This window comes from Mauremys mutica, chromosome 2, assembly GCF_020497125.1.
Source record: "Mauremys mutica isolate MM-2020 ecotype Southern chromosome 2, ASM2049712v1, whole genome shotgun sequence".
In the NCBI taxonomy this organism is placed as follows: Eukaryota; Metazoa; Chordata; order Testudines; family Geoemydidae; genus Mauremys; species Mauremys mutica.
Window position 1 is genome coordinate 24718148 of NC_059073.1, and position 26921 is coordinate 24745068.

A 26921-nucleotide genomic window follows, 5' to 3' on the forward strand; every position below is an offset into this window, starting at 1 on the left:
CTAGTAAGTAACTAGCCACTGAAAACACAGCTGAAGCTGGTGTTTGCCCTAGTGTCAGAGTCTAATAATCTTTACAAAATTGTGCTCCCTTCCCAACTTGCATGAAACTTACCTTCAGGCCCTTGTGAGCCATCTGACCTGCAAGGAAACATAAGAAAGTCCAAGAAACTGTACTTCTTGGGATTTCTGTATGTTGTTCCTCTGCAAGGCAAACTCTTTATATTAGTCTCCTACTCTTATCCTTAGGCTTTCTTTTTTTTCCAGACTGCCATCTACACTGGGAACACCCTCAAAAGAAAGATGATCACCCTCTCTCAAACACCTCTAAACCATTTCCACAAAACCCATTAGTAAAGCTGCTCCATTTCATTAAAATCACCGTGTCTCATCAATCACATGTCATTCTAAGACAGAACCCTCCTCTGTCAGTTTTGTGCCTTTTTACCTGATTTGTATTGGCTATTTAAGACTATACACTCATCAGAGCAGGAACCACGTCATCCTTGATATCTTGTACAAGAAACACACTGCTGACACTTAAATAACAATGCATGTGTAGATATATTTATTTCTCTTACTCTGGTTAGCATGAAAAGGTGGATTGGGGGGAGGGGGTGCGCGCGTGTGCGTGTGTGTTCACTTCCACTTTTTCAATCCTGGAATCCTTACCCAAAAGTATTTCATTACCAAACTCTCTAGCACACCCCCACACCTCTCTCCTTATGTATTATACCTTTATATGATTTCACGTGCAATGTATTTTATAAATACAAAATCACTTGTACTTTACATGCCAGATATGTGGATCATTTCACCGATTTCTGATTACACCACTAGATAATCTCCATCATTTAGTACCCCCTTCTAGTTCTTGCTAGTTTCCAGTGCTCCTTGCATTTGGATACAAAATTTTGAATGTTAAGATCCTTCATGTTTGGTTTTCGAATTTTATCTTCTGCAATGCTATGTATGTTGGAATTATATAACAGGACATTTGAATTAAGCAAAAAGCTTCTTCTCTTCCTTTTTTAATGAGTTTAAAGCAGGGCTTGTGTAGGAGTTCAATACCTTTGCAGTCTAATAAACATGTATCTAATCCAAATAGGCTTTCTTCACAAAAGGAATTTCAGTGCTCTGAAAATCAAACTCTCCTTTGTTCATCCGCACATTAAGTCAGTTCACCAGTATCAATCTTCTCATGTGTGCTACAAGTTCCCAAAGGACCTCAAAGACCACTTGCACTGCTGCCATCTGTGTCTGAACTGAGGCTAATTTAATGCACTTGCCCACAGGCAGATATCTGTACATGCTGTATTCAGTGCAATAAACTGGACAGCCTCCACTCTGCTGCTGAATTTCTGCCTGCATTATATTTACTCTTGCAGGGTTTTTGTTTTTGGTTGTTTTTTGGGGGGGGAGGGAGCAGAGAGAGGGGAGAATTGGCCTAAATTTATAGTAGGTTTGTTACATGTAGATGCCTCTTATACTCCCTCTCTAAACGCCCGTTTGCTGCTCCTATTCACTAAGTCCTCTGGTCATTTAGGAGCTGGCTTTTGAAACCTCTGCTCTCCCTGAGATGATCTCCTCTGATCATCTGGTAACTCTTGCAACAAGTAATTTTCTCCCCAGATGAAATTGGTAACAGGCATGACTGCCAGGTAATTAGTCACCCTGATCACTAAAACAAAAAAATCAAAACAAAAACCTCACCTTTTCCCCCGCTCTATTATCTGCAGTCGAAGAGGCTTAACCAGACCTGAATCTATTACTGGCTGCTGCAACCAGCAGGGAATTTGACACAGGTGAGTATGAAAATATGAACATGCCTCATGCATTATTTCAGAGAATTTGTCAGTTTTCTTAAAGATAAGCTGACAAGAAGCAGGGGTAGCCCAAACTCCTTCAGCAGGTTGCAAGAAACCTTCCAACATAGGTAAAACATTCTATTCCTTGAAGGACCATCAAGAACATCAAATATGGGATGTGACACCACTTCCACAGCAACTGAAGGCAAATTCAAGGTAGATTCCATATGATGTATTAATTCATAGAATAGTAAAGCATCCTCAGAAGGAGAAGACACAGAAACACCCACATGCTCATCAGCTGAAAAAATCAGTTCAAATTCTTTACCCACCTAATCAAGCTCGAAAAGAGGAAGTAACTCCTCATTCTCTTACTCAGAAAGCATCAGGCACCACCATGTGAGCTGCAGATAGATCCGGTGGAATCAGATCCAACGATTCCCCAGAAGACAGATCCTTTCACCTGAATATCACTACTAGTTGGAATATCACTACTTCATCCATACAGAGGATGACTCAAGAACTCTTGCAGCACAGCCCAATAAGTCCTGTCAGCGTCTCCAATAATTGGGACCTGGGAACATATACATAGGATGAGGCAGCAGAAACTGTCCAAGAGGTTGAGGAAATCCATACTTAGGTGGCATGAATATGGACAATTCAGATCTTTTAACTCTCTCTCTATTCTCTTCTAACCATGGATTCAACCTCTATTCCACTACTGATCTCACCAGAGATAGCAATGGCACTGGAGGATGCCTAAAAGCTGAGAAGAATCTCTTTGGCAATCCTCAAGGAGTCTTAGGAGGGAGAGGCAAAGATGGCTCTGTGAAAACACTCACAATATCTTCCATTTTACACCTTTTTCAGGTGAAAGGGATTTAGGTCTCGGAACCAATGAAGGCTTCCTCCTCCTCTCTCTGAGCATTCTCTCACTCAGATCCAGTGAACAGTCAGATGTCATAATGAGAACATGCCAGCACAATAATAGTCTTCTTCCGATCAGACATTGGCACCAGAATTAATTCAGGCAATGGTGCTGGTCTAACAGGCTTAGGGATCATCAGATCTGGAGAGGGGGCTCAACTCTGTAATCCTGAAATGTGAAGGCAAATGCAGAACAGACTTAGGTCTCAGAGATTGAACTGCAGAAGACATATCCAAATGAGATGGAACCAATAAATCTGATCCACAACATTTGGCACTGCTGACAGTGACTGACTTCTCCTTCCCTTTTTAATTTGGAACTGCGACAGTCGGAACAGACAGCTTAATCATAGGGTCCTCAGCTGTCAATTGAACAGACAGGGCCTTCAACACTCTAGCAGCTTTAACAGGAGGATCTGATGAGATGGTAACAGGAGCCAGAACCAAAAGACTTGGATCCTTTAGGCACCTTATGCCTTACTAGATGAGGCAGTTGGAGATTAAACAGATCTATTAGCCTTTAGATTAGACGATCTCCCAGAGCCTGATGGTTTAGCAGCAAGTGGCTCCTTAAACAGGAACACCTGCAGTCTATGATGCCTCTCCTTACATGTCCTGACTGCAAGAGTCTGGCAAACAGAAGACCCAGAAGGAGAATGGCTTTCTACGAGACACTTAGGGCAGTGGTTCTCAGCCAGGGGTCTGTGGCCCCCTGAGGAGGTGACCTGGGTCCATCAACCAGGGCCAGCATTAGACCTGCTGGGCCCAAGGCAGAAAGCCAAAGCCCGACTGCATGGGGCTGATGCCCAGGGTCCTGAGCTCTGCTACCTGAGGCTGAAGCCGAAGTTTAAGCATCATAGCTTCGCGGGGGCCGCTGTGACATGGGACCCCAGGCAACTGCCCTGCTTGCTACCCCCTAATGCCAGCTCTGGCTTTTATATGCAAAGAAGCAGTTGTCATGGCATAGGTGGGCTGTGGAGCAGGAGCAGTGGAAGCGCCCTGAAAATGGGGGGAGCCACAGCACCAAAACCGTGGCCCCGCCCCTTCCCACCCAACCTCTTCTCCCCGAGCCTCCGCACTACCTCTTCCCCCAAAGCCCCGCTCTCGTGGTTCCTCTTCCCTGCCCAAGACCTCACCCCCCGTTGGCTCCTCTTCATCCCCTCCCGCATCCCTCGCCCTTACAGCCAGTAAAAAGTGGGGGAGTCATGGCCCCCCCTGTTCCAGCACCCCTACCGTGAGGTTTTTATAGCACATGGGGGGCGGGGGGAGAGGCGCTCAGAAAGAAAAAGATTCAGAATCCCTGACTTAGGGCATGTTTACACAGCCTGCAGCAGCAAGTGTCCCCGCCCACGTTGATAGACTTGAGCTAGCAGGGCTTGTGCTAGCACTCTAAAAATAGCTGTATAGACAGTGCTTTTTACAAACTACAAACACTAACTGTATAAGCTACCACCAACAATTATCTAAGGCACCAGAATAGGAGGGAAAAAACCTGATCCAAAGGGCTGGAGCAGTTCATTTCTATCTGGCATAAGTAGCTGGAAGGAACTCGGGCAGTAGTGTGCCCACCGCCCCCTTATTTCGCCCCACCCTCTGAATGTTCAAAGATGCTGAGGGGAGGGGTAGGAGGAGGCACAGATGTGCTTTAACAGGCACTGTTTGGAGAAGATTCTACCATTAGGCTGCACAACTCAACACATTACCCATAAGTGGGAATATGCAGGGCCACTTCAAAAAGTGAGTGTAGTGGTTTCCTTCGTAGTTTCACACCTTGTCCAAGTTATTATTAGAAAGAGAGGACAAAATAGCATCTGGACTATGACAACCCAGAACGCTTCTTAGCAACAGCTATTGCCAAAACAGGGAGACATTGTACCACACTTATGGTGTGTATAAAATAGTTATTGGTCTCAGAAATTATAGGAAAGGGCAAAGCCATCATTAAAAGGTGTCTCAGAGGCCCAGTGTCAGAGCAAATCAGGACAAAAATAATTTTAGAACAGCAATCCCCCAACATATAATTTGTAATTGTCTGAGACAGACACACATACTGTATTCACAATATTAAGGGAGGTGGTTTCCTTTTTATAAGTGGCATGATCAGCTTTAATGGCCTGGGCACACATACAAAATCTGGTTATGTTATCCTCCAAAAGACCTAATCTTGTTAAGACAGATGGGCCTGTGTGGAACAAGTGGTACTGAAGTGAGGGGGCAAGGCCTCCCTCCCAAATGGATGGAGGAACGGCTGCGACTGCCCCCTGGTGAGCTGAGCCGGGACACCCACACCCACCAGGCTGGAAGTAGAGGGGCGGGACAGGAACCGGAAGTATAAAAGGCAGGCCCTCCAGCTCAGTTGGAGAGGAGCTGCCAGAGAAGAAGGACATCTCTCCTCCGCTGCTGGAGTTCAGACCTGACAGCAACTGCTGTAGCACCCGAGATCTGGATGGACTGCCAGAGCTGCGGGTCACCGGAGACACCAAGGAATTGCTGGGAGCTGCCGTTAACTGTTTATCCCAGCGAGACGGACGATGACCCCCAGGTCCCAGAAGTCTAGGAAGTAGCACAGGGGAGCCAAATATAGTTCAGTTGTGTTGCTGACTGACAGCTGGCCAGCGTGTTGCAGCCAGATTTCCCCACTGACCTAACAGCAGACCACTCCATCACTGTTAGGGCCTTGGGCTGGGACACGGTGGAGTCGGGTGGGCCCGCATCTCCCTACCCCTGCCACCATAACCCTGGGGTGGCAGCCTCCCCATCATAGGCCAAAAGGCCTGCATTCACTGGCGGTCCGCCAGAGCCAGGACCCCCGACTGTTTGCTGCCCCGTCCTGTTTGCGCTTATTGCTCTGTCATGAATACAAACCAGAGCCTCCTGACCTTGCTGCCCTGTCCTGCCTGAGGGCCTGGGCTCCCAGACTTTGCTGCCTCACCCTGTTTGAGGGCCTGGACTAAGACTCGTTACTGCTCTGTCCTGAATACAGGCCAGAGCCTCTGGACTTTGCTACCCTGCTCTGTTTGAGGGCCTGGCGTATAGACTCATTATTGCTCTGTCCTGACTACAGACCAGAGCCTCCTGACTTCGCTGCCCTGCCCTGTCTGAGGGCGTGGGCTCCTAAACTTGCTGTTTGAGGGTCTGAGCTAATAGACTTGTTACTGCTATGTCCTGAATACCAGCCAGAGCCTCCTTGCTGCCCTGCACTGCCTGAGGGCCAGGGCTTATAGACATTGCTTCTCTACCCTGATTGTAGGCTAGAGCCCTCTAATTGTTTGGTGCCCTGTCCAGTCAGAGAACCACGGCCCCTAGACTCACTACTGTATTACCCCACAAAGTGGTGGAGACCCCAATGCTAATTCCCCCCCAAACAGTGCCCTTCCAGCAGGCTTGGAGCGAGGGGGTATGGCCTCTCTCTCAGATGGATGGAGGGACAGCTGCAACCGCCTTACAAGTATCAACAGACATAAGAAAGACTTGTCAAATACTATGCACATGTGTATCCTCATATATATCATAGAATTTCAACAGGTTGAATGCTTACATGGCAACTGTAGAAATGCTACGGCACTGTAGAGGAAATTCCCAGGTAAACATGCTACATCAATGTTCTTAAACAAAAAGCCTTCCAAAAACATAGCAAAGAGTTTTACCCATTTTCTCTTTAACATTAACTCATCACTTCATTGTTTACATGAAGAAACACACCAGACTTCTTCAACTAATAAAACTAGAATTTAACAGCATTTTTCATCTGTCACTCAGACTTGGCTAAATTTAGGACAAGAGATTTCATTACTAAACAATGACAGTTTTAAATAAAAATATTTCTCTTAAAAGGGATATGGTCAACTTGATGTTTAGAAGATTACTATGTAGTACCTGAGGCTACACTTGCCTAGAGTCCCTTAATAATATTTAGGATGTTATAACCATGTTTCAACTCTCTCTCTCTCTCTCTTTTGTTTTGAAATCCCTTACAAACAGGGGACATTGATTATACATGGAGCGGTGACAACATACCAAGGAAAAAACCAAACAATGGTATTTTTCCCCTCTTATTTCAATAAAATTTCAGAAAATAATGAGATTTTTAATATGACAATGTCCTTAATAGCGCTACCTTTAAAAAGTGAATAAGCCACAAACTTCTACACCACATTTAACAAAAAAGCCAAAACCAAGACAGACCATGCAGAAGTTCCAACATTTTGATTTTTTTTCCTTACCTGGAATGAATAAACAAAGTTAAGAACCTGTAGGGACAGCTTTCTACTGGAATGCAAGAGTTTTCGAAGGCTGTCAAAATGAAAAAAGAAAAAGCTGTAAAACATAGCACGTGTCTAAAAAAGTGCACGTGTCAATACATATTGTTACTGTAGTGGACTAGAATACCAGGCTCATGATCTTAAGAGCAGCTCTAGAGGTTCTTAACACACTTGTTAAAATAAAACAGAATAATGTAATACTATCATTGTATAAGAGGTAAATTGCTAACTAAACTCCAACCCCCTACTCCCTGCTTTTAACTGCCTGGGTTTTGTTCCATTCAACAAGTGAATATCCAATTTCCTGAAGTTATTTATGTTTGTTACTATGACACAAAGGTGTGGTTGAAAGTTTTACTCAGTATTTATAACGTACACAAAGCATGAATAATATATTAAACTTCATTCTTGCTTCTTATGCTAGACCATTTTAGAAAGGAATGATATACAGTGGTTCTTAGTGTAAGTTACTTCTTAAAAGGCAACACAGCAAAGGCTCTAATAAAGGTGACAAGCAACCTATTTACCTGTAAGAGCCTCACTGCAGAGGCCTAATTAGGGCCACCTTTTCAAATGGCTGTAACACAGCCTCTAAAACTGTGCCCCTAAATCAGACAGATTTTGCCAAAGAATACATGAACTATAATGAAAAGCCACCTTCAAAATGAGGAATAAAGATCAGTGGCCATCACTTACGACCATAAGTGCATAAGAATTGCCTTCCCAAAATCAAATGCAGTAAAGCTACTACATTATTATCTCTTATAGAATTTGAGTTTTGCTACTATTTTGATGATGAGAGGAAAGCTTGTGTAAAGGCTCTTTAGGCCTACTTCCCTCTGCCCTGTCCCTCTACAAAGGCCTGTATTTATTCACACATAGAGAAGCCACCATTAATTTAAGACATATAATCTAATCAAAGGTGCTGCATTTCAGTGAAACAGTTGCAACTAAAATTGTTTGTCAGAGACCTCATTGAGCAAGAGATTAGACAAATTACCATCAGAAATCCAATTTCTTATAGTCTCCAAACTAAAATAAAATTCCTTTCAAAAAACATTCCGCTATATTAATCAATTGCAATGTGAAATGTAATCTACAATAAAGATAAATTGCAAGGCAAGATTTTAATTATTCTAATCTCCGCTCACACACCATACATTATTGTATGATGCCCACGCTGACAATAGCAGCCAAATATTCGTAGGACTTGAGCTATGATCAATGAGCTATGGGAATGTATATTATAGCAAGTATCTTGGAGCCTAAAAGTGACTCCTACAATGTAATAACATGATATAGTACTACCGTTTCAACTTTAATTTATTGCATTTCCAAAGCACAGATAAGTTCTGCACACAATGGCTGCGGCAAAAGACACCTCACCTTTCTTTTCTACATAGTCCATGGGTAGCAATTTTTCTGCAGACTTTCTGGTTTAATTCAGAGCTAAAGAGTGGAATTCCAAAGCATAATTCCAGAGGAACCCATTCCAGTTCTGTTGTGGGTACTGCAAGATATAAACAAGAGACTGAAAAGTTTACTGAAGAGAACAGTAAATTGAAAGTCAGTAGCTAAACTGTACCAAAAGGTTCCTATCTCTCATTCTTTCTAAAACTTACACAATATTACAAACAATTCTGAGCCAAAAAAAAGATTATTTAAGAGGTCTGCATTAAAACACATTAACACAAAAAAATGTATTTGACACATTGATGTATAGATAATGCAACACTGTTAATGTGTACTATTTGCTTAAAAGACAGCACTAGAGGAGATATTAGGCAATGCTTGTATTGTGTGTTTAGATACTTTAATACTAGATTTCTGACTGGACAAAAAAATCTAAGGGAGATTTTATCTTCCAGTTAATAATATAGATCATTTGTAAGATCTTACCTTCAGGGCTTTGCTTAGCTGCAGAATCCACAGATGTGTCTTCAATAACAATTTCAAATGATTCTGTGCTCCCATTTACATCAGATCCTGATGCCAATTCAAGCTCACCTAAATTTAAGATATTTAATAATACTTAGTTGAACATTAGCTTAGTTACCTCCTGATGTATAGAATATACAAATTTTACTCATATGTGATGTACTGACAATGAACCCAAAGTACCTCAAACTATTTACCTAAAGACAGTAATCCAGATGCATGGCATAAAGGAATAAAGAAGAGCCTTGTGTTTTTACTTGGATCTGGTTTGGCATTAAAATAATTAAAGGAAAACATGCATCCGACGAAGTGGGTATTCACCCACGAAAGCTCATGCTCCAATACGTCTGTTAGTCTATAAGGTGCCACAGGACTCTTTGCAGCTTTTAAAGGAAACTAGGGATCTCCATCACTTCTACTTAAATACACAATTTTGTTTTCAAAATAAAACATTAAAGAGTTGATGGTTTTAAGAGAAGATTTTGTTTTGTACTTATTTCTATATTCTACACAATAAATTTATACACCTTGCTTTTTGTTTAAAAGAGGGCACATGAATTCAAAAACATTGGCCACCAGACAAATAGTCTTCACTGCTGACTAACCTTTTCCATCAGAAGCATCACTCAGCTTTCTGTTTGTGTGTTGACTGGAAGGATTCAACATGGTAACATATCCACAAAAATGCTGCAAATCCACTTTGTCACTTAATATTCTCAATGCTTTATGAACGCCCATATTCACACGAGAGAAGTCTAGCACAGAAAAAAAAAGTACACAAGTTTGCCTTTGCATCACTGCAAGAAGGTAGTACAGCAACCATAGTACCACTATAGTTAATATCCAGGAAGTCAGGGGTAGACTTCTGATGGCGGTTCATTTAGGCATTTGGAGATTTCCCTTCCTTCTGTAGCTCCTAGGTTCAGATATCATGATGGTGGGTATGGTATGGGAAACTAGGTAAATGGATAGCTTCTTCTTCCCCATTCCAAAAACAACATAGTACCTTAAGATACAGTGGCAAGGAGGGAAGAGAGGATGCAAGAATTAGTGGGAGCCATTTTCCACACACATCCCTTCATCTGCTAGATGGCAGAGTATAGCAATTTCAATGCTGGGCCTCACTGATGTCCATCTCTTCCACTAAGATACAATCTGGATCTTCCACAGTACTTTGGCCCAGAGTTTATGTGACGTACTGTACATTATGAAGCACAAGATAATACTGCCGTGCTCCCAGGTTTTGAATCTGGTCACAGAGGAACTACTGGGTTTTGACATCCAGCTGTTGATGCCAGGATGGGGGGCGGGGCGGAGTGAGAAAGACCCTTCTGACTTTCAGCTCAAAACTTTTCACCTGAGGATCAAGGTGAAAGGATGTGGGCCACTTTGCCAAAGACCAACAGGAGGAATGTAGGAAATAGCTCATTGTAAACCTAAACAAATAAACTGGATTTAGACTCAGATCAGGAAACTAATGGATGGTTTATGTTGGTTTGTATTTTGTCCAGCACCAATTTACAGTTACAGGTGTTAAATCTCATACTTTGTACAGAGAGAGCTCAGCTTGGAAGTACAGTAGAACCTCAGAGTTACAGACACCTTGGGAATGGAGGTTGTCCGTAATGCTGAACAAGACGTTAAGGACTTCTGCCACGGGGAGGGGTGGGGGATTGGGGTTGCAGCCTTAGGGGTGTGTGTCAAAGCTTCTGACCCTCAGGAGCACCAGGGCTCAGGGCTTTAGACCTGGACGGACCGCGGGGGCTCGTGGCTTCAACCCTGCGGCTCCGCTCCTGGTTTCAGCCTCACAGGGGGCATCAGGGTTTGGGGCTTCTGCCCCAGGAGCAACGCCAGGGCTTCAGCCCCACGGCTCTGTTCCTGGCTTCTGCCAGGGGTGGGGGCGTGCTGGGGCTCAAACCAGCACTTCCCTGTGGGGCTGAAGCCCCGAGCCCCGGCACCCCCCACGGGGCAGAAGCTGGGTACAGAGTTGTGAGACTGAAGCCCTGAGCCCCAGAGCTAAAGCCCCGAGGCAGTAAAGTGTTTGCGGTCTGTCTGACTACTTCTGGTTCCACAGGGTATCCGGTTGACTGGAAAGTCCGTAATTCTGGTGTTCATATCTTTGAGGTTCTACTGTACATGACCATCATCTTCCTCTCCACCCCCTTTAATCTTCAAAATGATTGACTAAAATAAGTTTAAGAAGCATTTCACAATCAGTAAATTTCTGCTTCACTAAAAGCAATTGTGCTTGTGCAAACCTTGAAAGTGAAGATTAGGAAATTTAAAGGGGACATCATTAACTTGGAGCTTTTAAAAAAAACAACAACACTGTGTTCAATTTTTTATTTTCTGTATTACAGTCGTGCCCCAGAGTAATAGTCAAGATAGTTTAGCTGAATGCACAATTAGGAGCTCACTAACCGCCTAGATGTTTTCATTTGGCAGTGTTCTGTAGGCATCACAGCAGTGATGAGTCTTGTGGAGAATAAGGTAAATTTAAAAGTTTTTTCAATAAACTTGCATGCGACACAAAGAGCAGCAAGGAGGTGCATGTACAAGCAATGATGGGCAATAAAAGCTGGTGTTGTCCCAGTAAGTTTATGCAGGGAAAGAAAGAGGGCCAGTAAATTAACTGGAAGTTGGGGTAATGGTCACAATAAGACTATCTTCCTCTACATTTACAGCAGCACCCTGTGGACACTATGTAAGGATCCCTTCAATTTTCTCTTCCAACTTTAATCAATAGCTAGTAACAATGTAATCCTCTGCTATTAGAAAGTAGGCATTAATATATTTAGTTTAGCCTCGTCATACAAGATAGTTGTACAATAGCACTGAACCCTTTGTTGCAGAATTCACATTAAAGACAGTTACCTCCTTGCTGTTCTGCTTCCTCAAATGGGAAAGGAATATGCATAGTTTCCCCCATTCCGTGCATGCCATGTCCCTGAACACCAAGAAATTAAAATCAGGGAAAGAAATCCATATATACTACTAGAGCTTGCATTGATTTCTCAGTTCTATTTCAAGTATCAGAGGGATAGCCGTGTTAGTCTGGATCTGTAAAAGCAGCAAAGAATCCTGTGGCACCTTACAGACTAACAGACGTTTTGCAGCATGAGCTTTCGTGGGTGAATACCCACTTCTTCAGATGCAAGTTGCATGCTGCAAAACGTCTGTTAGTCTATAAGGTGCCACAGGATTCTTTGCTGCTTTTTCAGTTCTATTTGTTCTCTTTTGTTTAAGAAAGGCCAAATTGGTAATGCTAATGTAACAAACAAGTAGACCAGATAAGATGTTTATATACTGAAGATTGTGGTTAGTAATTTTAAACAAATATTAATGTAAGCAACTCAAAGTTAAAATGTAGCAAAAGAGGAACAGTTAGTTTTGTGTTTTACTAATCATAACTACAAAGTTTAGCGTCATTGTTAGTTTCAAAATGGCATCACAGCATGGAGACCCTCATCCATAGAAATACTCAAGTAATTGCTTTTCTTTTTCACGGAGGCTCTTACAGGTGAAGCATTTGGTGGTATATACACAATATGAAAGTTACTTAATGTAATCCTAACCACTCGCTTATTTGAGTTATTACTTTTTCTTTCAGTTGTTTTCTATATCTCAAAGATTTTAGCTAAACCAGTGAAATACAAAAAAGTATTCATACACAATGTCATATTATGGTATTTATTTTACTAAAACGTTAAAGACAGATATACCTATATTTTTTTTTAAAAAACCCGATGTAGTAGTTAATGTCAATAATTTAATTAAAGAACCCTTCATTTCAGATGTTTATGAAGAGCCATAGAAATGCTCTTCACACCAAAAGCAATAGTGAATTATGTTTAGCTGTTTTTGATTTAGATACAAGACGTAAACACCAAGTAGTCTCTCAAGAGGTGCTTTTCTTAGATGAGAACATTTTCAAACAGAACTACCTCTTATCACACACCATCTTGGCCTATAAACCTCAGTATTTTCCTTCACCTTGAAACTGCCTTCTCACATCCCCTACACCTGTGAATCTGCATCTCACCACTTTGCAATATTGCTCAGGTACATCACTTTCTTAGCCACACTTATGCCAAAACCCTTGTCTATGGCCTCATCTTCTCTCATCTTTAATACTGCACCTCTCTTTTGGCCTCCCCAAATCCCAGATGTCCAAGAGCCTTGGTTCAAAAGCCTTCTCATCAGTGACGCTGGAACACTTTTTATAGTGGGAGTGCTGAAATCCATCTAACGAAACTGCAAACCATGTACGCTCAAAAGCAATGAAAAAAAGTACAAATTCCCACTCACACCACATGGGATTCTCAAGAATCATGAAATAATGCTAGCTTCCTTCTGACAGCACCAACAAACTTTTCACAGTGAAACCTGGGGGTGCTGCAGCACCTGCCGCATCCCTAGTTCTCATGCCTGTGCTTCTCATATGCCTCTCCTGACATATGAATAATCTTCATGTATCTACCTCATTAAATCCATCTCACCTGAAAACCTCTTTTCTTTGTTAAAGTTGCTTAACTTATCCTCCTTTCCAGAGTTAATACAGTTAAAATAATAAGCAAAGAGTCTGGGATATAGTTTTTAGGAAAGTCAGTGAACAAAAAGTTGTGCAAGAGTACAAAAACACCCTAAAAGTTAGTACAAAATTGTACCAAGATCAAAAGATTATATGATCAGAAAGAAATAACTTCAAATCAATAAAAAAAATTTAGTATAGAACTTTGAAAAAACAGGCATCTATAAAGTACAATTGTGATGCATCCCATACTTGTTGACTACATTTTAATACATGGACTACATTTTAATCCATATAACTGTATATGAATCACCCAACGGCTTTGGTTCAACATTTTAGTGACACAGTAATATACAAACTACACAATAAAGCCAGTCAAAATTTTTCTAAGTTCAAAATTTTGAAAAAAAATGGAAAGAGTTTTGAAAAAAATGTCAATTTTTTCCAGTTTCATTCAGCCACCTCTTACATTACATAAGAAAAAATTTTACCGAAATTAAGTACATTTTATCATATTCATATAAAGTACCTGAATTAGAACGGCAGAATGTGTTAAAGCATCATTCAACATTGTCAATACGTTCGAAGTTAGGACTACTCCTGGGTCGTGACCCCAAGATGTTATTAGTAAGCGATCATAACCCTAAAAGAAAGAAACAAAATAAAAAGCAATAGTAATTGATTGTTCAAGTACATAAAAGCTAAATCATTAGGCTAATAGTAAAGTGTTACAATTAGGAAATTACTGCCAGTATTTTCAGTAATATACCATCTTATATTGTGTCATAACATCACTTTTATTCCCATGCTCCTGCTAGTGATGGAGGCAGAATTGAGAGGTTTGGGGTTTCCTAACATGCTAATATGAACAAAATATATCTGTCACAAGTCTTTGCAGCAATGTGCAGATACCACAATGTTCCTTGAGAAAGGGAGATTAAAATATTCTCATATAAATTTGGAAGGTAAGAATATGTGGTGAGAAACTTTAAATTTGCCAGCAGTACTCAGAATGACAGTGGTGTTCTATCAACGTGAAGTATATCTTCAGAGAAAAATAATGACATGAAAGCACCTTCCTCTTCTCTAAAGATATGGTTGTGACAGAGCCTCGTTTCGGAAGATTAAAAAGTCCGAGGAATGTCTCCTGATAAAAAGTGTATATTTTTAACAAAATTACACTGCAACAAGCAATAGTGGAAACAAAACCAACAACATTTTTGCATGGTAACAAAAAAAGGGTGTGCAGATGGATAAGATATCCCAAGAAAAAATTTATTGGTATAGAACTTGAGAATTTTTGGTACAAGGAAAGTCTGCTGTGTCAGCAAACCTCAAATCTGATTCCATAAGGAAATTTACAAGGCAGCTACATATAAACAAAAAAAAAAAAATCACACCACACATTTGCTAAGTATTGAAGCTTTGGGTTAGGCCTCACAGCTAGAATCAAGATCCAGTTTGTTAGTATTATAGAACCTCTTTGTGGACTGGGAATCCACACTCACCTGACCTTTTATTACTTTATTTTTGAGACATGACTTTTCCTCATACCAATTTTTAAACAAAAAATAGGATATAAAATGAGGGAGACAGAGCAAAACAAGATCTCTGTGTTTTCATTCCTGATGTCTACAAACACTGATGCCAGAAACTGTTGCTACTGTAGCTACATCGGCGGATGCATGCATCTTTCTGTCTACCTCCACTCACTCACAAGGTCAGTTTCTTAAATGTCTCAATTCTCTTTGGGAAGGGAGACAAAGAATATATAGTCCTGTTCCTCAGTTTAAATTGATATTTGACCAGGAGGAGATGCTATAATTTTAGATTAGCCAAGTTTACCTTGGCCATTGCAACTTCCACTACCAGGATTGTGTTTTCCTTTTAACATCTTTAACACAGACAAAATGGTAGGAGAAAACTGCCATACCTGCCTTAGTCAATCCAAACCAATATGAACACAGTCATCCTAATTGCAGAAGACATCTCCAGGTGCTTCAAAAAAATCTGTTCTAGGACCCGAACAGTCTCCAGAATAAAGGTGATCTTAACCATCTTCTCAAACTTTGAGAGAAGTGTGCGTGTGTGAGATTTGTATTTTCTTTTGTTTGGGGGAATGAAGGAAGAAGAGAGATCTGATTCCCTAAGGTAGAATTTTTGCACTCTGGGGTAGAAGCCTAATCTTTCTCAGCAAAGATATGCTTGCTCCTCATAAGTCTTCTGCTACTGCAGCCTCCTATGTGTCCAGACAGTACTCCTGAACAACCACCACCATCATCTAAAAAGTGTTTACTTCATATTAAGAGGAACTGCAGTATGATGCATTAAATTAAAGCTGGGGGAAGTAGCATCAAGTTTGCTGGAATGGCATTGATACAAACTGCAATGAACAGTTCCCTCGTTGGGAGAAAATTCAGATTCCATTTTGGAAGGAAAAAAAAATAAAAGGCATATAAAAATGTACCTGAAAAATATCTGGAAGTTTTCTAAGCCTTGTTCCTTTAGACAGCAATAGGGATGGTGGTCCTTGACCAGTAATATGGTAAATATACAATTTGAACCAAACTGAGCTAACTTCTGGTATAGCTGGTCCAATATGCTGAAAAAAGATTAATCAGAAGATAAAAAAACATCATCATTTGAATTGCAACTATTACAAGTACAATTATAGGTTAGGAAAAAACTGCAGAACTGTGTTCTTTTACTACAGTTTGGTACACTTAAACCGTAACCCTTACAAGCAGATGGGACTGACCTCATGGCCAGTAGCTGCAACACCTCACTATTACATGGTGAATCCAATTTTTAAGCTTCAAACTCACCTGTCCCTTCATTCTCTGGGTATAACAGAAATGGGAAGGACACTCTTGCTTGAAAGCTAGATTTGTTAAAGTTTGCTAAAGGTACAGTACATACACAGCTATTGGACACTTGCTCAACAGAATGCTGTAAACAGGCTGTTTTATAGAGTTTTATAGAATTTGGTTACCAAGTTGTTGACATTACTTTCCCTTTTAATTTATACTGCACCATATGTCTTGCTATTCTAACTCTGACTGATATGTGAAGCTAAGTAATACACTAAGTAAACAAACTCAGGAAGCAAGAAACAGTAGCTTCACAGAGGATTATATAATATCATTTTCCTAAATTTTTGAAAGCTGATCCCCCTTCTGGAAAATTAAGCCTATGGCACCCCTTCTCCCACAGCTCTGGCATATGTTGTGAAAGGCGTATCCATCTTAGTTTATTTACCACTCAGGATTGTTTTAGTTATTTATTTTTAATGAAAGCTGATAACCTGGAGAACACAGGAGAAGTCTTCTTATACCTTCCCCGCACTTAGTTCTTCAGGCACCCTCAGGGGGCCATGCCCCAGCATTTGGGAAACGTTGACAGAATGTATCATGTGAGGGCAAGTCAACACTTAAAACACTGTAGCACTTTAATGAAGATGCTCTAAGCCAGCAGTTCTCAAACTATGGGGTGGGCCTCCCAAGGGAAGTGCGGGTATGGAGGCGAAGCTGTTTTCCTTTTTCTTTTTTAAATGAGATCATACTGTCACAGCTCCAGGTGGCTGGGGCTCGTGCAGAAGGGTCGTGCATGCCTGGGAGGTAGGGATAAAGGGGACAGCCGGAATAGAGTGTGGTACTTTAGAGAATAAATTAAGGGCTTTATTACACCACCCTTACTGTTACGGCGCAGTACCTTACTATGTGCTACTCAACATGAGTATAGGAGAGTGAAGTAGGTTCTAAAATAGTATCTCTTCTGGAAGATGCAAAATATCTATTTTGTTTCCTGGCATTTACACTGATAAGAGATTAGAAGATTTTATATCCAAAGGGCTCATAGTAAGGGAGTTCTAAGAACATGAATTCAAAATATTAAATATATATAAGGGAACATCTGTCACAGAACTTTTTAACTAGAGAGATAATTACCATGCAGACATTTAGTAAATAAATTCAGCTCAATAATAAATATGCACATTATACCTCACTAAATTCTGATTTTCATGAAACAATTAATATAATAATACTGTTTTACGTGCAAATCATTTAGAGCAAAAATTCTAATGAAATTTCAATGAAAAAGAGCCAAAGAAAACTGCCTTTATGTTAAAAGTATTATTTCAAAAATGAAGTGCAATAATATCACAGACTCAGATTCCTTTCACAGTGGATTTTCACCTGGGGGGTACAGCTGCTGATGGGTCGAATTTCATTGGTGAGTGGCGCCATGGAGACAAGTAATGTATAGTTTTTGTTTAGAACTCTACTGCAGGTTGCAGGATCCAAGCCCAGCAAACTCTCACATCGTAAGAGATCCAAAGGAAAACCTACATTAATAACATCAAAAGACACTTTGAATACAGCTAGAAAAGGAACATACACAACCAGTAACAATTCTAACATGAATCAGAAAATAATCCAGTTCTTTCCCTGAGATATGTTGGTTCTTCAGGCTGAAAGTAGAATAGTCTAGTCTGTCATTAGAATACGGAGATACACTATTTTTACAGACCTGTTTTTCAGAGTTGAACTTTTAACATTAAGCAGCGTGGCTTTTGACTGTTTAAGCTAACTCAATATCTTAATCAGGTATTTTTGACTATGTTCTAGAAGATGTTTTATAACAAACCATTAAAATATAAAGTTAAATTGGCATCTACTCTGCTTACTCGGGAGCAAAAACATAGGCCAGAGAAAATGGAATACATAAAAAACTAGCTGTTATCTTGCTTTTTACCCAATGTTACGGAGATGGCCAATGCCAATGTTTTGGCCAGGAAAGGATTATGTCTAGCACCTGGAATCCTGGAAGTATTCAAGAATACGCTGACATACTGATGTACTACTTAACTACAGCCAGCAGAAGAGTTAAAATGTACATAATCTGTCGGTCAATATACATGTTCTTAAATCATTAAACTGCTCCTATATTATACTGTAAATTTAATTTTCTACGCTCTTCTAAAGAATAAAAAGCACCTACAGTTCATACAGGGAGATGTTCACTCCACTGACTTCAATGGCTTTGCAGCCACTTAAGTCAGTGGTAAAGTGGGCACAGCACCTACCAGTTGTATGAAAACCAGAGCACCACTACAAAGCAGTATTTCAAATCTATGCCAACTTGGTCTCTGATAGAGAAGAATAACTTATACCTCACTGCCTACTTGACCATATGAAGAAAAAACTTTCCTACTCAGTGAATTACAAGATTCAATATCTAATATTAAAGAAAAATGGCTACCTGTTCTTCAAGGCACGGGTGCAGACATGTATTCCACTCAGATGTGAGTGTGTGCCCAATGCACCGAAACCAAAGAACTTTGCCTAGCTGTACCCACAGAGACGGTACTTGTGCCCTATGGCCATTAGCCCCTCCCCTGGCAACTGACCCCCCAATAGTTCCATCCCACCAAATGTTAAGAGCAGAGACTTCGATGCAGAGGGAAGGGAGGGTGGGTTGTGAAATACAACTCAAAGAACAACAATTACAAAACTGAAAAGTAGCCATTTTTTATGTCAGTGGTTGTAGATGTGTATTCCACTCAGGCAACTCACAAGCAGTAATCAGAGGTAGGACTTGGAGTCTATTTAAATAATGATTGTAGCACTGCCTTCACAAAGTTTGTATCTAACAGAGATGCTCCAGTAACTAAATAATGTTTGGTAAAAAGTACGTACAGAACCCCATATCACAGCCCAACAAATATCCAATATTGAAACATTGCTGAAAAATGCAACTGATAACACTTGGGCTCTCGTCAAATGAGCCCATAATGACTGTGGGGATGCAGACTGAGCTCCTCCGTAAGCTGCAGTAAAGCAGGAAGTTATCCATCTGGAAATAATCTCCACAGAAACCACCTGATCCTTCATTCAATCCGCACAGGAAATAAAAAGTCAAGGAAACGTCCGAAAAGGCTGTCCTCTTTAGGTAAAATGCCAAGCACTGTCCCTAAGTTTGATGAACCATCTAAGTCATCAGAAGATAACAGGGGAGCCACCCTGCATGGAGTGAACAAACATGGTGCCTCAACTGAGACCCAATATGCTGGCTGTATCGGCATTGAGGTAGGAAAAGAAGTCAGCACCCTGAGGACTGGCCAGGATATCGCATTCCCATTTGGTACTAACTCTGAAGACAGCACAGACACCAGGGTCAGTACTCATTCTAAAGATGTGGTCTGTACCACAGTCGTTATCGGTGCCAAAGATGGCAACAGTTCCAACGGACCACTCAGTACTGATAAGAGAGCAGTGCTCAATTGTCCACTGTAAGCGTTAGGCAATGCCAGCAACTGAGATGTCTCTGCCATCTCACCAGGCAGCACTGCCCATATCAATGGTTTCTGGGCTACTGAATGCTCCTGAGTAATCAGAGAACCAGTAACAGCGAGAGGCAAAGCAAGCCTGGTATTCTAGTGGCAGGGAAATAGTTGATGCTGACATTGTTGGTACCAGCACGTCATGGATGGCATCGGAGTCAACAGTACAGTGTCGAACTGATGCTGTCTTGGTAACAGAGCAGATAGCCCAGCTCCACCTCACATCCTTGTAGATCAGTCCACACTACTCCTGGAAGAGAAGGATGAGAGCACTGGAGTAGCTGTAGTCCATTTTGTGAGACTTTTTTCTCAGAGGACCCAAGAAAGGAGAATTATCTTCTTTCTCCTGCAAGAGGCATCAGAGTCTGGCTGAGGAACTTAAGCTAACTCCAGCTCTGAAGTTGTTTGAGAGCCGGGATGATCTATGGAGGTCCCTTGTATCAAAGTGTGCCTCGTGGCCGGCACTCAAGTGCTCCGTGAGTCTCAAGTCCATTGCCATCTGCATTCTTTTTTTAAGACTCGCAGATGGAGCACCTTTCTCTAATGTACCTTTTTCCTAGCCACAATAAACATCGCATGTGGGGATCATTATTGGGAATAGCCACTCCACATAATGAACAGTGTTTGAATCCTGGTGACAGCATCCCATCAGGATGGCAAGTTAATCTAACTATTCTTAGCTAACACTAGTTAACTTTTTATAACAAAAACTCAAAAGACTGAGATAAAAAAACAGCATGTGGGACATACCACATGAAATGCTCCAACTCTAGTTGCGGGTAGTGAGAAGGAATGGAGGGAGTCGGGTGGCACTATCCTTAAATAGCCAGGGGATGGGCTAATGGCCACAGGATGCAAACTCTGCCCCTACGGGTACCACTATGCAAATTTCTCTGGCTTCGGAGCACTAGGTGCACACATATACACACCTGAGTGGAATACACATCTGCAATCACTCAAAGAAGAACTAAATGTCTGCTACCAATCCATATTATACTTTTTCTATTATCTGCCATTATACCGCAGTATAAAATATACTTGGGCCAAGTATATTGGTGTAAATCTGGTGAAATACCATTGATTCAGGACAGCAGAGCAGTACTTAGTTCACTTGCTTCCAAACAATTCTTTCTATAGAATAGAGTAATACAGCTGAATAGTATGATTCTGCCTTCCAATGACCTAAACCAGGGAGGTGCTGAGCACCAAAATATCCCAACTATGATTAGCATGGAGAATACTTAGCACCTTGTAGGATCAAGCTCTTATTTGTTAAAACAAAAAACAAAAATCAACCTTACTGATAGATTTAGTCATCACAGAATTGCAATTCTGAGGTATATTTCAGGCCCACAGAGATAGCTGAACTAGCAGCAAGAAAAAAGTTTTGCGGGTTCATCTTGATGATAGATTTTTGCAGTGAAGCATGTTTGGAATTTTTTTGAGGGGAGGGGGATTTTCACAGGCATAAAGGACAACTAGGCATTCAGCTCCTGTGTGTGTGTGAGGGGTGGAGGCAGTGAGAGTTGTGCCTAACTCCCCTCTGTGTCTTTGAAATATCTCCACTTAGTACATTTAGTCATGCAGAAATATTCCTCCTTTACTATCCTTGAATGTTTGTGGTTTGGAACCAGCTCCCTCCCACACCAGCCCAGTTTGTCCCTGGTTTTGCAGTGAAATCAATCTAGTGTTTCGAACACCAATCTACTGTGGTGTCAAATGTGACAAGGATGGATCACTGGAGGCTCAAAACAGGCAGGAGTGGACTCTAAAGCTGAATTTCAGGAAAGCACCCATTCAGAAAGGGCACGTAGTGAAAAAACTCTTTTTAAAGAGAACACATGATAAACTTAACTCTGAGAGATTGGACAGTTTTCCCAAAACAGTAACTTTCACTGTACCGTTATTTGGATGTTCAGGTTGTGCAGCTTGTGCCACTAGGTCCTTGTTATGCCGCAAAAACAGTATTGTGTTTCTCAAAGTAAGTGCATGATCAAAGTATCTCTGTGCCTCCCCTTCACCTGTGCTTTGAACCTAAACAAAAAATAATATGAATGTGTAAGTTGTATACTGTTTCTCTAAATACCAGTTCCACAAATACTAGATTAAGAAGTTATTACAAACATTCTACAGTCAGCATTTAAAAGGTGCAATTGCCTTGAAGTTTTTCAGCAAGAATGATCCACAGCAACAATCAGGTTAAGTGAAAGCTGGCAAAGCTTGTCAAATACTGTAATGTTAAGTATATTAGTATGACATTAAAACTGGGGGGAGGAGAGGAATCCCCAAAAATATATCAAACAACTTCAGTTGTACTGTATCATCATTGTTCAATATAAAACTTACCACTTTGGGGGCTTCTGTGAAAGGATGCTATAATAAAGTCATAGCAATTACAGAAAAAAAAATTACAAGTATATAACTGTATAGTCATCTTAAGGAATTGGTTGGTTTGTTTAAAATTATGGTAGATATAAGATCTAAAGGTTTAAAAAAAAAAATTTTAAAACAACAGATCTGGAAAATTATGGTCTGCAAATTCCAATCTTTAATGACCAAGTTTCAAAAGCATGTGCATGCAAAAAAGTGTATGCACATTTTTGAGATACCCAAATCCAGCACACAAAAAAACAATGCTAGCACACAAGTTAGTGGTTGTGTCCACATGTATCTACAGATGCATGCACACCAGGGTTTGTGAGGTTTAGTGTATTTGCATATCTTCACTTAGCAATTACACTTTTATACATACACTTCTGATAATGTAGCCTTTTAAAAAAAAAGTCATTACTGGCACAGACATACAGGATAGTCTCCATTTTAATGGGACATGTGTTCCTACCAGTATTACAAGGGGTAACAAGAAGCTCCTAAATCAAAAGCACAAGACCAAAAATACATATCAAATACTGATAGTGTAAAACACACACAAACAAACTCTTAAGCTCTGAAAAACTTTAGACTGTACACAAGAGAGTTACCTTTTCAAGTTCCACAAGAAAACTGTCCAGAGTCTCATCTGATAATTTTCCAACTTCAAACATAGTTACCGCATGACTTTTCAAGTTCTGCAACAATATAATTCAAATATATTGTATATAAGATTGTTTTACCTTTCACAGATTCTTATCTCTGTGAGTGGGAGATTTAACATATATGTTTTTGTAAAATAAAGACAAAATTTGCTTAAACAAATGATCATTAAAGTTACTAAACAACTGAAACAAAAGGTTCTAAAATCATCAGAGCTGCATTATACTAAAAGCCAAGACTTAAAATGTTTTCTACACATTTGATCTTCACATAGACAAACTGAACAATCTGACATACTGGTGAAAGATTCCCCATCATTAGAAAGGCAGTGAGAGTTGAATCAAACAGGAAGGCAATACGCTTTGTGTGTCCACTAGACAGACTCAAGCTGCTCACGCTGGCTGTGTCAGCTAATAAAACAAAGAAAAAACTTGTAATCTTATTTGTTTTATTTAAGAATAAAGACATTTTCTTTAAGCAAGCCTTAAAATCATAGAACTAGATCTATGTATGAATTAAACAAATAAAGCATAAAGTCCACACTATGCCATACTGAGTCTTATACATACTTTCTTGCCAATATTGCAACACTATATAACTCTCATCAAATTTTAATTTTGCAGTAATTTTATTTTCATTCAGGAAGAATTCTACTAACATTCATAATACAGATTGGTTAAAATAGCACTTTTTTGAGGTGGGGAAGGTGGGGAGATGCAACAAGAATAAAAAGTGGGAAAATAATTCAATGCCTCTCTCTACATATTCTGGTTGGGTCTATGAATAATTAGCATTTATAACCTCAAGGCATTTTACAAACATTAACTAATTGATGCTAATATATCAATTCAATATGGGTGCTAACCTGGATCTTCTTGACTGTTGGTGTCAGTATCTGTAGCTGATGAACAAGCTTCCTGTACAGGAGTCCTGTTTTCCCCACTGTCCCATGAAAGCAGCATCTTTTGCGGATCCAAAGTACTCCTATTAACATAAAGTCTGTATCTACCATCACTGTAGCACCATGGCAGCAGCTCTGCCTGCTAATCTCATGGTACCTCACGCATGCTCAGTGGCAGATTATGAAAACCACTGCAAGTCCTATCAAAGCCAGATCAAACATCTCACACCAATGTAGAAAGCCCATCTGTTGATCCAGCTCCTGCCCTCAAACTATCCCTCAGCCAGAGACGTCTGAATTCTCCAACTGATGACTACAAAAAAGGTCAAACAGGTTTTATTTATTTCTTGATAATAAGAATGCCCAAATACTGCAAGCTGTCTTGCCAACCACAGAAATGCACCGCCGATTACAAGTACACACATCACCAGCTGCACTGAGATAGGCTGTCATGGAACTACCATGGAAATGGCTACTTTTAGTTTTTAAAATCAGGAAATAAACTTAAAGTTCTAAAGACACAAATCAAAATACAGAATAATTACAAATTCACAGCCATAAAACATTAAAGCAAGTACATAGTCTGTGTTTCAAAACCAAGAATGAGTATTCTAAACCAAAATGCCAACACTTAAAGTATTATTTGCAGCACCTATCAGCAAATTTTACCACCAATAACCCTCACATATACCCAAGAGCTACATATATGTTATTCTCATTTGCTATATAGAAAATGAAGGAAAATAATTAAATTATTGCCAGGACCACAAAGGGAATCACAATGCCAGAATCAAGGGTAGAATTTAAAATGTACCACCTCCCAGCTCTGTAGTCAAAACTATACTTTCCAAGTAGCTCAAGAAACATGGCAAGATACCTACTTCAGTCGATTTATGGAAGGAATGTTCCTCCATGATGAATGAAGATTTTCCAGATTCATTACTTGGCCTTTTTTGTGGGCGAAACCCAATCGACAATACATGGACACAGCATTCTGAAGAGACAAAGACACACAAGAGATCAATAAAAAACTGCTAAGTTCCACAATGTAGTTTTAGTATCTATTTAAGAAGCCATGTAGTAAAACATTGGAGGATTTTCACTTTGGACAATTAGATGCTTTGGATGTACTATTCAGACATACCTTCACCAGTGATAAGTCTATCTCTAGAACATTTGCAAGCTGAAAAATAGGAAACAGATAAGAGACAAAATAAGAATAATTGATAAGTGATTCCAGGACTCATTTGCTACTAGCCAAGAACACCTTTTCTAGTTCAAGTTGTACAATCTATTGTCATTTCACAAGTGGTTAAGAGAAAGGAAAAGAAATGCTGAAACCTCAGTCCAATACTCCCTTCCTTAAGCAGCAAGAGATTCAGGATCAAATACTCCACTGTGTTACTCCTTGTGCAATCATTTACATCAGGGTAGACTACATGCAAAGTGGATGTAAAATGTTATCATTTCAATTAATTTATTTAAGCATTTTACACCCACTATACACTGTAAATGAGTACACAGAGCATTGGAGAATCAGGCCTAGTCTTACAACCTGATTCTGTTTTGAGAAGGGACCATGTAAAAGTGACACTTACTCACAAAATCTACTCCCCAGGCTTTCACTGTCCCATCCATTCACTTTGGTGACAAAGATAAAAATGTAATACTTTTTACTCCTGTTAACACAACAGAATCAATCCAACTATGACAGGGGGAAGCTGGGTTCTATTTTTTCTTGTGCATCATCAACTAAGTTCCAACCATAGGTTTAATCTATAAATTACCTGTGGGCAAACCCACTTAAGGAAATGAAGTTGAATATGCCCTGAACTAAGGGCATAATTCGGCCTGCAAAATCTTTATTATAAAAGATTGAAGAAGTCAGCTTGGCCCTCAGGAACCCCACAATGCCTTTTTGCAATCTCTTTTCCAAAGTGAAAATGCACCTCTAAGTAGAGACAACAAAGTAAATAAGCAACCAGTATTATGAATATTAACTATTTGCAAGGATTGTTCACTAAAACTCCCACCCCATATTGTTCCTATGCACTGCTCTTTTTGCCAGGGGAAAGGTAGTACTATTTATGAAAAAACCATTGTGAGCTTTTTAATATTTTAAACAAAAGCAACTAGTACATTCCATAAAGCAATGAATATTGTTTCAAAACTCTTATCCCTAGACTCTGGAAAGCTACATACAGTCATATGGCTGTGGACATAGACACTGACAATAGGAAATGCATTTCTCCCTATCTACCTTTCAAGTATTTCACCAGCCTGTTTCCTGGCCCTTCCAGTTTCCCTCACCTTCCTGATGCAAAAACAAGCTAAGCATTACTTACCTCTGCCACATTAGTGTGTTCATCTATTGAAACAAATATCTTGTAGAGAAGAGTTTCAAAGTAATCACCTTGCAGTCTGTTCATTACAAAACCTTCAAGTGGAGGCACTGGAAAGAAGAATTATTTTTAATACTATGGTTTAAAAGCTTTAAGTTTTCAGAATATTTTGACTGCTTAAAAGCTGAAAGATTTTTTTTAAATAACCAAACTAAACTTTGCCAGCAATGCCCCTCTGCTATGTACATCGGCCAAACTGGACAGTCCCTACGTAAAAGGATAAATGGCCACAAATCAGATATTAGGCATGGCAATATACAAAAATCTGTAGGAGAACACTTCAATCTCCCTGGACACACAATAGCAGATTTAAAGATAGCCATCCTGCAGCAAAAAAAAAAAAAAACTTCAGGACCAGACTTCAAAGAGAAACTGCTGAGCTTCAGTTCATCTGCAAATTTGACACCATCAGCTCAGGATTAAACAAAGACTGTGAATGGCTAGCCAACTACAAAAGCAGTTTCTCCTCGCTTGGTGTTCACACCTCAACTGCTAGAAGAGGGCTTCATCCTCCCTGATTGAACTAACCTCGTTATCTCTAGCCTGATTCTTGCTTGCATATTCATACCTGCCTCTGGAAATTTCCACTACATGCATCTGACAAAGTGGGTATTCACTCACGAAAGCTCATGCTCCAATACGTCTGTTAGCCTATAAGGTGCCACAAGACTCTTTGCTGCTTTTAAACTAAACTTTATTCTAGTTCAGACTACGGGGTAATTTACAATATTTTCCCTCGAAGTTCAGATTTATTCATTCGGTTTCTCTGGTGCCTTTCC

At 40.1% G+C, this 26921-nt stretch overlaps 1 protein-coding gene across 1 annotated transcript in view; it reads right to left on the reverse strand.

Moving 5' to 3' along the window:
- Positions 1-26921, reverse strand: part of FAM91A1 (family with sequence similarity 91 member A1) — a 50271-nt gene that overhangs the window by 3781 nt on the left and 19569 nt on the right. The window contains exons 9-23 of the mRNA XM_045004367.1: positions 26086-26192; positions 24885-24923; positions 24622-24734; positions 23705-23823; positions 23137-23249; positions 22788-22874; positions 21708-21840; positions 17660-17808; positions 15931-16065; positions 13993-14106; positions 11807-11879; positions 9538-9687; positions 8894-9001; positions 8381-8504; positions 6956-7025 (exon numbers count right to left, since the gene is read on the reverse strand). Of these exons, the coding sequence (XP_044860302.1) occupies positions 6956-7025; positions 8381-8504; positions 8894-9001; positions 9538-9687; positions 11807-11879; positions 13993-14106; positions 15931-16065; positions 17660-17808; positions 21708-21840; positions 22788-22874; positions 23137-23249; positions 23705-23823; positions 24622-24734; positions 24885-24923; positions 26086-26192 (1634 nt within the window). The remainder of the gene's footprint in view (positions 1-6955; positions 7026-8380; positions 8505-8893; positions 9002-9537; positions 9688-11806; positions 11880-13992; positions 14107-15930; positions 16066-17659; positions 17809-21707; positions 21841-22787; positions 22875-23136; positions 23250-23704; positions 23824-24621; positions 24735-24884; positions 24924-26085; positions 26193-26921) is intronic.